We start from the raw sequence: 11,965 nt of genomic DNA, 5'->3' as shown, positions 1-11,965 counted from the left end.
AAGCAATCTTCGTAGTTTTACCAAATTTAACGACAAAAACAGAACTCTCCAAATTATTCAATCGTTTCGCGTTGCAACGCTTTATAATTTTTAGGTTTTAAAATCGTCAAAAGATGCATAAAATGGCTATATTAGAGCATGGTTAATGTTCAGTATTACTGTTTCCTCACAAATATCATAACTAAAACGAAAACTTACGAATCTGAAACAACTTTTTTCAATTTTGTCAATTTACCAAAGCGTGAAAAGATCCCTTTAATACCATGAACGTTTAAACATAACTAACTCAGAAAAAAACACTAACTTTGTCATTTAAGGAAACACAATAACTATACCGCAATATATTGTCTTGTGTTTTTTAAACGAGATTGTTATTTTCAACGCAATTTTGCTTACTACATTTCTCAACCATTTCGAGATTATTAAACAATTGTAGAATTATTATTTTACACTTCATAGCATTCATGGAATCTCGAAGTCTTCTATTATAATAATTAATAAGCAATATTTATAACTGGAAAATGTGTGAACAGATTTGTCAAGTAACACCAAGTCACCTGATAGTTAAACAAACATGATTGCTTTTGATATACTCGATTATAATCAATCTTCAAGATTTAATAAATGTGAAATGCTGATATACACAATGGTTCTTCCATAAAAAGCCAGCCGAGAAGGAAGGAATATCCAAAAGGATCATAACATTTCTTGATTAAATTTCATGATGGCATGATATTATTTTACGAAGTTAATCTTGGCGGCTGTCGAGAAATGATGGCTCATGTATGAGTGTAGAGATTAAAAAAGCCCCTATTCATGTCCTGACCCTGTTATTAGCAACAGCTTACATCATTTCACTTCTACCAATAAAAGGCTGCTGTCAAAACGCATATCATGTAAACACAGTAAAAATAAATAATTTCATGACCGATAATACAATCATGGAAAACTCAAAAGGTTTATATTCCACACGAAAACAAATAGAGTTTTAGTCATGACAAAATTATTTAAATTGAATTTACATGAACGTTTTTAGCTGTTCGCTTGCGAACAACTAAGGTTAACAACACGTTTTGCAAGCTAGATCCGCTAATGACCCAAAACCTGATAACTTCCTCAACCGCGCCGAAAAAGAGTTCGCCATTTATATCAGAGGTTTCAGTTCTGTCAATTTTTTCACTCACAAATTGACACATAATGGGAATATCGTGTTAAATGGAATATTTTTGAACGGAGCGTATAAAAAACAAAATTTAACATTTTATAAATTAAAAGTGTCGCGGAAGAGAATGTTTATGAATTATTAAAATAGTCCACTATTTACGGCGTCATATTTTGCGCAGGTCATTAAATATCTGAGGCTATTTATAAATAAGGGAAAATAAAAGTACTGCTGATCAACAAGTTTAATAGAGAGTCCAATTATCACGCGTCTGTTGCGCAACCTCGTTGATAGTGCTTGTTAGTACAGCGGGCTTAAATCTGGGAAACGTTCTTTTGTTCTCAACAGATAGCGACGATTGCTCCTGTATTCTCAATTGCACCGGTGATAACAGAGCAATAGTATAAGGTAAAGTGTGTTTATATTCACAGTTCTCAACTTATAAAACGTTGAACATGACTTAACCAATAATAAAGGTATATTGTAGACAACGACAAAAAATGCATTATAATCGCTAAAACCGAATCTAAAAAATTACTAAATATAACAAGAAATCATATAAAAAGATATTTTGCGTAGATGCTGACTTTAAAATAAAGTTTGGAATTTGTGTTTCTAAATAATTACATTGAACACAAAAATTTTACTATTGTGGTTTTCTTTCACAATTAATTATGCATAATCACCGCATTAGTTTATGTCTGAAACATCGAAATATATCGTCTTTTAATATTTGATTAACACGCAGTTTTCTTTCTTCACCATCGAAACATATCGTTCATAAATATTCGATAAACCCGCATTATTCTTTCGACACATTCAAATCACACTTTCATAGCCGCGTCATGTGAAAATAGGTCCTATGGCGTTCCAGCAAGCGTAGCCCAGTCTGCGCATTTCAGCAGTCTCCTCAGAGTCGATGCTGTCCGCTATAAAATCACTCAAGTTTTAATTACGATTAAATTCACATTATGTTTCTCCTGACCAACTACAAGATGCGCAGGCTGTGTGGACTATAGCTATGATGGGCGCTCATGGCATAATGCCCATTTTAAAAATCTCATTGCGTATTGTAAATGGTACGTTTTAGCAAAATGCTTGTCGATTATGATAGCCTTTACAGGCGTTCAGGAACGATTTCCAGACTTGCTGACCGAGTACGGCAAACATTTATGGTTAGGTTATGAAACGATTTCCCTCTTATCGTGACCCTATGCTGTTTCGGTAGTGTTTGTTTTCTCATCTTGAAAGCAAAACTGTGTTAATCGATAGGCAAGTATGTCTTCCCCTGACGATTTGGTGACCTATTACTGCTGGTTCTACGGCATATTGGTGTATCAAGCTTTTGTCAGCCAAAAAATGTAATAAATCCAATAAAACACATCAGTTTGTTATTATTTTTACTTGTGTGTGTTGAAATTACGTTTCTCTTTCCTTTTAGATTACTGAAATAAACTTCTGATCCGTCATTTGTGAAGAGTGATTGTTTATTGAACAAAATACATAACCTATCATTCATAATTGTTCATATTTTTACGTTAATTAATAAAAAAATATGTCTATTATATACAATTAGCAAAATAATATTACATGAAAAGATAGTTCATCGACAATTTAACGATAACTTTGAACTTTCTTGCTTTCAGGTTTTAACAATGTAACTTTGGCCAATGTCTCACAATGCGGGCAAAGAAAAATGCTTCCACTTCGCACGTACTTTGCTGGTGTGTAATATTTAAGATGAGTGCGATGCTCATACTTGCTGCACCGTCCCCATTGAATGAATTCCAGCTGGTTGGTTGACCTTCCTGGCGCTCGATATTTGCACAAGCAGCAAAGGTCTCCTGCTTACAAACCCTCATTATCGCTCTCACTTTTTGTTCCCTCCATGAACTCCTTGTTATATTTACCAGACGAACATGGCATGGGTGACAAAACCCGGCGTGGAATTTCATTTCCCTTTGCAGGTCTTCTGGGACTATCATCTAACTTCATGAGCTTTTCTTTTGTTGGGGACATGATGTTACCGTGGATTGACGGAGGTTGTTTGCTTTTTTCTCAGAGTTTGTTGATGTATTTTGTATTTACTTTCCAAAAAGTGTCCATGTTCAGCTGATGACAGATTATCTTTGTATATAGTTTCAAGTGAAGTCTTGTCGGCTGTTATTTTTGATGATTAAAGAGAGTAGATGCCGGATTTTGAAAAAGATGAGATGGTGTTGTCTGTTGAAATGCTTTTGTTGTACGATTTGCTTGATATGGAAGCAACATTATATCTGTTCACCTGTTTACCTGGGCGCTGCCTCGTGTATGCCTGGCACTCGCTGTAGAAGGCGTTCTTGAAGGGGCCGAAACATCACACATCCAGAGGCTGGGTGACATGCGATGTGTGAGGAGGGAGAAAAAAACACAATGTTATTTTGTTCTTCCCATTCATCCAGTGTAAGGTTTATGTGCGAAATATACCCATCAAATAGGATAATCACAGGTTCCGGACCATTGCATGGCACATGGTGCTTAAAATGATTTTTCATGAAGTGGAGGAACACATCAGAGTTAGACCAGAAAGATTCCGGTACTGTTACATTTGACTTTGGACTGGAGTCATTCAAAAGGTCTTTTCTCCAACGTTGACACGGGAATATGTAGAATGGGGGAATCTTACTCCTGCAGTAATGATGGTGACTTTTTTTACATCTGGCTGACGTAACTGAGTTGACTGTCTGCCATTTCAAGCAAACCACCTTTCCAGGGTGGTGCTCCATCACCAAGCACGTGTCATCTATGTTCCACATATTTGAGACTTACCACTGATGTTGTTTGCCTCGAGGACTTTCTTCAGCTCATAAAAATTAGATTCATTAACTTCAGCTGAAGTGCAGTTGGTTCTTATCATTTATAGTTTCTGGGGCTTAGCCAAGGTGATACTTGGGTTGCGACCTTTAAACAAATTATACCATGATGGAGCGAATTCAGGATCTGTTGGTTTCTTCCTCTTATGACAAAGTGGTTGGCAAATGTCAGACACTCTCGCATTGAATAGCCGCACCCTTTCTGCTCATTAATACAGGCCCTAAGCCACAACACATTTTCTCTGACATAATTGTAAGCCTTTTCCAGAAGTGTTAAATCATACTGCCGTCCATTAACTTAAAATGTGCTGATGATAGGCAACTGAAAATTAAAAATATATATTAATTAGAAACATCCAAGTAAAATATCCGAGAAATAAAAACAACATCATTTAAAATAACTGGTATGAAGTTTAAGCGAGTAATCGTAATTTAGCATGCCCATACATGTATTTATATAGGGCCGTCTAGCTCGCACCGCCGTGTGACGTCATTTAACTATGGAATGTTTTTCATTCGGTTAAATAACTTTCGAAAATCGTGATATGCTCTCTCAATGCAAATTCGCACAATGGTGCGACTGACACAGAATTTTGAATAAAAAAGAACTTACTTACCAGTAGGTAGGCAATGTCTTGGATATTTTGAAATTTTATACCGCGGAGAAAACTTGTAAACAATCGGCACTGAAACTAAAAAGTCACGTGGCAGCTATTTGGCATGTTTTGGATTGCATTTCTACGTCGTACCCACCAATACACAGCACTCGCAGTAAATTTGGTGGATTTACATTTTTTTTTCACGGTCAGTACACATGACTCAGTCAAGTCAGTGAAAGAGCGCTAGCGTTCACGCCGTGTGACGTTAGTTCAGCGCCTGTACGTCGATAATCCAAACTGAGTTGGATAATTCAAACTGAAGAAAAATGTCGGCCGAAACTGAAACTGAAAAGAAGGTGATTATTTTATCATTTCTGCTAATTTAGTAACTATAAGGACGTAATTGTTCTACACATGTGATAATGAATGTCTGACACACACATGCGTTTTGAGTTTTGCAATGATTTAGTAGTTTTCTGGTAAAAAACTTGATAAATTTGTCTTCGGAAAATGCTATTTTTCATGAAATGCGACCTATGTGTTGAATTATTTACACGTTAATTGACAAAAGAGCGAACGAAACTGTAACAGAGATATGCCAAATTATGTCATGAATGTCCTTTAAAATTTTACTTTTAACATCTAGTGTGTTTCTGTGTTAAAATCATGTGTTTGCAGGACGGGTATAACAGTTTATGGATAAATCCAAACTGTTATGAAAATTTCTGTTGATAATAACCAAACTCAAAATGGATAATGCACAAACTTCGATGTATTGAACATGTTTTCCAAAGACAGGTTCGATATTATTCTTTGACAACAACTACATGTATTTATAACCAAAAACTCACACGATGTGTATAATGGAATATAGAAAAAAATACTTTAAACGAACATCAACATTCATTTATTTGTTGTTAGTGAAATCAATTTCAACGAAACGTGCATATGTATACAATTAAGATTAGAAGCAAAATAAGCATGCGAAATTTGCATTCCGCGTACACAGAGATGCCATATAACGGGTTCCATGTCATTTTGGATAGCATGAAAAGCGTATAAATTTAAAAATGTCCCTACTTATTATTTAATCACTTGATTTAAAGGGATTCGAGTCGAAGCTGCAGGTTAAAGTGGCACTTGCCCCGCTGATTCACGTATTTGTCACCATACTAGAGAATTCGAATATTATTTGTGGCATAACTGACCTGATTCATTATACATTAAACCAGAAAGATTGCATCAAATGATATTTCTTTCAGGCATTTAAAGGACTCGTACAATAAGAACATCTGTAGTTTTCCATTATCTTCTGTTTTGCCTGAAAAGAAAACAAACTTATTTTTATGATGATTGTTTATCAATGTGCTAAAATGCTTTTGTTGTCAACAATAAAATATATCTCGAAATATTTTACAAGATTGTTCATTTTACATAGATCTTTACATAAAGACACCTTGCAGTTTGGTCATTATCCATCGACTTCCTAATGTACGTTTGGAATTATCCATACACTAGTAAATTCATTATCAAATTTGTATATTCTTGTCCCAAACAAATACGAATATATTGCGTTTTCGAGCATTTACGACAATCGAATGTTTTACGTATTATATATATGAAAGGGTTATACATCAGTTCAAGCATTAAAACATTTAAAACATTCGATTATAATTGTTTTTGGCCTAAACCTTTCGACAATTTCATTTACTTTTTCCAGATTTTCCATCATTTTGATTTAATTTCGACGTAATTGTTTTTAATTGTTATGCGTTTATTAGCGCATTGTATCCGGTAAATAACATTTTATCAAAAAGAAACATTTATTATGTCACAACTTACTTTAAAGTTCTTAGAAATGGAGTCTTGATTTCTGTCGCCATTTTTTTCTTCAGTTTGAATTATCCTACTCAGTTTGGATTATCGACGTACCGGGGCTGTTAGATGTAAACATCGTGTTTCTCGATAAATAAGCGCCCAGAAAATACATAGTAAGCACATGTAGTTATATGCATTTTTAAACGCGGCACTTATTATTTAACACTTTTTTTTCAGATCTTCATTATATCTGTATTCAAGTAGATTCATCACGAAGGTTTCTATCGCAGTTGAAATGAACGGAAATAATCGTGTAAACTCGGACCGTCAAAACAGAATAAATTGGACGCTTACAGTATGAACAAAAACCAAAATAATTTTTACCATTACCATCATTTATAAAAAGTTCAACACTTTAAACAAACAATACTCTCTGTATCTAGTATCTAATCATTATAAAGAATGTTAAAGTAACTTTAGTTAATATTTAAAGTAATAAAAATGACATTTTTATTGTAGATTTGTGTTTACAAATGTGTTTAGTACATTTATTACATCGGTAGTTTATTAAACATTTGTAACTTTCTTGGGCGTAAAATCAATGACATCCACAGTGGTGGTACGAGCTGTAAGAAAGTGTCGTTAGATCGGTCGTCCTGATAGTCTGGACTTGGATAATTTTGAAGAAGCACTAAGTATTTCTCTAAGAGCTTCTGTTAAAAACTGCTGAAGTAACCGCAAAGTTGTTGGTAGTGACGTCCTTATTTATTGCAACGCGACCTCTCTTGCAACTTTCTAAGCAACGACCTTAAAAATTCAGGCTTGTCCCTAGGCGGTTTTAGCACAGGTTCCTGGACTTCAAAAAACATTTTTGCCGCGACGCTTGATTTTCCGATCATAATATTAGGGAATTTTACTATGAAAGCAATGGGTGTCAATGAATTAACATAATTTATCGACACCCATAGCTTTCAGTAAAATTCCTATCGTCGTTGCCTTCCAAGCACCTTTGTGTTGCATTGCTTTTTGTCTTCTTTTTTTTTAATTGCTTCTATGTTATACAACGCAATATTTCATTTGCAAGTTTCGTTTGTTGAAAAAAGATGATGAATTACCCTATATTATAACTCAAAACACATATCTGACATGTTCATACGATGAAATAGGCGGTTATTTTACCAATATAGTACAATGCTACAGAACATTTCCTAAAAATAAAATTAGCAACACGTATTTAACCATAAAAACAAACATCGTTGGCAGTATGTTTTTGTGATATATACTGTTAATCAGTTAATGTTTTCCCCAAACAAATACGATTTATCAGTTATTGACTTTCACTCCGTATTATAAAATTTTATTTAAATTAAATATTTATTTCATTAAAAAGTGACGTAATGGATGATTTAGAAATGACAGATATATCCTTCAACAGTAATGTTGAGTAATGCAAAATAAATTTCCACAATCTAAATTCTCAAACACAGTATCGTAGATAAAATACAAAATACTCAATAACACTTTAACATATAACCACTGTTCATTATTATTTCCAGGGATCTATAGAACTAGTGTTTTTTTTTCAAACAGTTAATAAAAAAGCGCATAAATTAAAGATAAAAATGAGTCCGTTATAGATAATTAACATACAGCGTACACTAATGAGATGAAATGTTTATTAAACTTTTTGCAAGCCATTTCTGTTTAAAAAAATATTCTCTTATAAAATCATGCTTAACTTTGCGGAACGAAATATTAATGCTGAGTCGCACACTCTGTCTCGTCACTTACAGAAGGACTCTTAGTTAAATGCACACATGCACGCGCTGTACGATCAGTGTCGTCTGCTACTTAGGATTAACATCAGAACACACATTGAATGGATTCAAAGTATAGTAAGTGTGTTTTGCTGATTCATCACCGTCTTCTCCAAGTTCTCCTTGACCATCTGGACTCGAATTATTGACACTATTGTCGGGCTTTTCAAGATACTGATAACTGTTTTCCGAACGGCGAGCCTTTAACGTTTGATAAGCATCATTGTGATCTTTGACAGCGAAAGACTGAATACTTTCGTCAGAGATTTCGTTGTAAACTGGTGATGTAATTGAGTTAGTGTTGTCTAATGAATTAATTTCCTTGGACTTTTTTCTTAATACACGTTGTCTTTCATTTGACAGTGATATGTTCATGCCGTCACATACATGCGAGACCTGTTGATCGTTTTTCGGCCACTGCCCCTCCAATTCGGCTTTCTTAGTTTCTTGGGTAGCTGATGGTGTCACCCCGCTGTCAACCTGTGTATGCATTTAAAAATATAGAAATATCATTATAATATACAATTACCAAACGGGATTTAATGATTATTAGACGAAATAAAATATAAATTAATCAATACATTTTATCAGAGATAAAAGACCTTACTATATGAAAGAAAACATACAAAGCACAAACCTGCTTTTTGGTACGCAACGACATAAATGGCGTGCTCCTGTAATTGTGAAATAAAAATACGTTCGTATACTGAAATATTATTGCATACATAATGTTGCCATAAAATCATCTATAAGAATATTCTCAAGCATGTGATTCACAATGGCCTTTATTAATGATAGCTGTCAATGCCAATCATCTCGGATATCGGTTTGTAAAATTGAAAATTCGATGAAGATGAAAAAAACGTACTTGTACAAATTTGGCAAACATGCACACAGCAAGCAGGAAACTAGTCCTCCGACTGCAAACCCAACACACACTAATCCGATGGTAATTCCAAGAGAAACACTAGTTTGTTGTCCTTGTACAGTGGCTTGCGAACTGTGTGTCTGAGCTGAAATGTTAGTATTCATGATTCTCACAAAATAAGCCCTCAAACGGCACAACCAAAGCAACGGAAAATACGAGGGGTGCTTTCACTTAAAGTTATAAGATGTACATAATCTTTTTGCATAACGACAGAAACCACGTAGACAAATGTATGCATTGACTTATTTTAACGTGTGGTACCAAAGTAAGATGTAAATAGCTACTACCAGTTGTAATATTGTGGTTCGTTGTAGTTGGTGGAAATGGTGTAGACACACAGCATTGATCCGGAGACTAGATAATTATATAATATAAACATTCAAATACAGGACAGTTGCAGCAAATATCAATTGTCATCAGCATAACGTGCGTAAAGGCTTATCAGTGACGACACTCTCCGCCTGTTTGGGATTTTATAATCATTAACTTCCTTTTAAATATACACATTTGAGTTGGTGCAAACTTCAAGTGTCCTCATAATAACGTATGAGTTTACATAAAAGCCTCGCTCAGGGAGACATGGGTGAAATGGATGTGCGTAAACTGTCGTCCAAGAGTAGCCTGCGTAATCCACGCAGGCTAATCAGGAAGGACACTTACCACTTTTATGGATTTGTTTGTGAAAAGGAAGTTTTTTTCTAAACGAAAATCCTGTCAAGGCGGAGAATGCCGCCTCTTACTAGCCTATGAGAATTGCACAGGTCAGTCTGTGGCGATGCTTTAGAACATGTATTAAAGTTAGTTCCCCAAGAGCGCGGCTCATATATATTCATGGGAAATACATAATGTTTTTAAATGTACTAATTGAATTTAAAAAAAGGTTGATTCCACGAAACAAATTCGTCTCTTTATTTTATGAGTAGATCTAATTACTTCCTTTCAACGAATGTTGTTCGCATAATGAAAAAAGTGTGTATCATGATACCGGTGTATCTTGAAGCGAACGTACAGCAGATAACATTAATTTCCATTTGCTTGCGATAATCGTCATACGTACTTGTAGGCTGCATTCAGAGACAAAATTATCTTTATTATTGTCTGAAATATAAATACATAAAATTACATAACAATAACTTTAGAGAAAAGTACAAAGAATTTTAAAAAGACGAGTGATTTATTTCCAAAGCTAATATGTGGTACTGTTTCATTTTCTATGTAAACATTTCAAAGTATCACAATACATATAATAGATATCTCATTAAAATAGAAAACCTAATCCTATCTCAGTTGGCCAACAAAACCATAGGCATGTCTTCTGTGTTGAATTGAGTATCCGCTTTGTGCAAATAATACCATGACCACTTTCCACACAGACATGCAGACTAGAAGTAGTACTGAAATATTACATACAGGTATGTTCCATTTAGTTGAAATATACAACAATTCTATGCCATCCAAGACAAACATAAAGACATTCAATTGAATAAAAAAAACTATACGTAAACTACTTTATCACACAATAAAATGATATTATAGAAATGAAATAGAGTTTCAATTGTGAACACAATAAGATGTTACTTGTCGGAATGTGCAGACGGAAGCACCAGGACCACTGAAACATAATATCTAACCCGTTAATTGTATTTTATACCCGATAAAGACAATGCAGCTCAGTAATAATCCTAACTTGCAGAAGTCATTGATCTGAATAATATTAATTAACGAAAGCATACAATAGTATAAAACATTTAAGCAATGTTCGACAATTGTTAAAATAGTCATAATATTTTGCTAATGCAAACATCCAGTACACAAATAAATAATTATATCTTTACAATTTCAGTCTAATTAAAACTAGCGAAAGGAAAATAATGATTGAATCTTAAACAATAACAATACTCACCGACTATCATATATATTTCCTTCATTGTTTCTTGTTAATTTTATGCAAAATATAGTATGCTTTTTAAATAAGGTTAGTGTTGCTAAAAGCGGTACACCGTTTGTAAAACGAACATACACAAGTCTAGTAAATAGCTACATTAAACCATCGCTCAATGAGTGTTTGTTACATAAGTGTGCAACACATTTAAAAGGACAATTAATAATGTTGTTGTGTTTTTAAAGCCGTGTTTCAAGGAAGTTAATGTTATCCGATCGAGTGACAAATGAAACTATACGCTATTCTATAAGCAGTCCACTTTTTGCGAGTAAATTTTCCGGGTCCCGTAGTCTGTGTGCCACAAGGTCCTAATTCATTAGCTTTAGTCATGCCAGCTTGTGGACTACATAAGGTCTATGATAACAAGTACTTTAATCAGTTCCAAGCATTGTACGCGAACACCGATGTGCAAAATGGATGTATATGTGAAATCTGCTTCATAAAACTTGACAATGTTACATTTATCCGAGTCATCCAGGCGTGGGTCGGAAAGACCATAAAGCTTGGGTAGCTGTTACGAGCACAGGGTCAGTCAGAACTGGTCATTGCAGCTGTCCAGCAGGACACGCAAAGTGAAGCCACAAATATGCAAGTACCTATGCAGTTACTCTTGCATTAACAAATGGTATTGGAGGGACTATTTTCACCGACCAACAAGGAAATTGAAGCAAAGGAGCTGCTCAAGTTCTCTGTCATTTAGGCTGTAAGACATGGCATTAAACAGACCCAGCCAGTCGCTGATGCAGATGGGGCAAGATTCTAGTATCAGAGAATTAAGCCTTCTTCTATGTAAACGAACATAATGTATATGATTAAGTATAATATAGACCCCAATATTCGATACATA

The 11,965-nt window shown here is 34.5% G+C and overlaps 1 protein-coding gene across 3 annotated transcripts; it reads right to left on the bottom strand.

The window, feature by feature from the left end:
• Positions 1-7,959: 7,959 nt before the first annotated feature.
• Positions 7,960-11,388, bottom strand: LOC127832287 (uncharacterized). Of its 3 annotated transcripts, none has more exons than XM_052357690.1 (8): positions 11,080-11,388; positions 10,755-10,788; positions 10,449-10,570; positions 10,162-10,274; positions 9,464-9,530; positions 9,117-9,261; positions 8,886-8,922; positions 7,960-8,728 (listed from the first exon to the last, which is right to left on the bottom strand). In XM_052357690.1, the coding sequence occupies exons 1-8, from the start codon at positions 11,102-11,104 to the stop codon at positions 8,279-8,281; spliced, it is 993 nt and encodes a 330-aa protein (XP_052213650.1). In that variant the 5' UTR covers positions 11,105-11,388; the 3' UTR covers positions 7,960-8,278. The 3 variants fall into 3 exon arrangements, with proteins under 3 accessions (XP_052213650.1, XP_052213651.1, XP_052213653.1); XM_052357691.1 differs by having other exon boundaries at positions 10,186-10,274; XM_052357693.1 differs by having other exon boundaries at positions 10,234-10,274; positions 11,080-11,384.
• Between the last annotated feature and the right edge of the window lie 577 nt (positions 11,389-11,965).

The sequence above is a fragment of the Dreissena polymorpha genome, chromosome 5 (assembly GCF_020536995.1).
Source record: "Dreissena polymorpha isolate Duluth1 chromosome 5, UMN_Dpol_1.0, whole genome shotgun sequence".
NCBI lineage: Eukaryota > Metazoa > Mollusca > Bivalvia > Myida > Dreissenidae > Dreissena > Dreissena polymorpha.
Note: the sequence above shows the minus strand (reverse complement) of the source record. Positions and strands in the feature narration are given on the sequence as shown.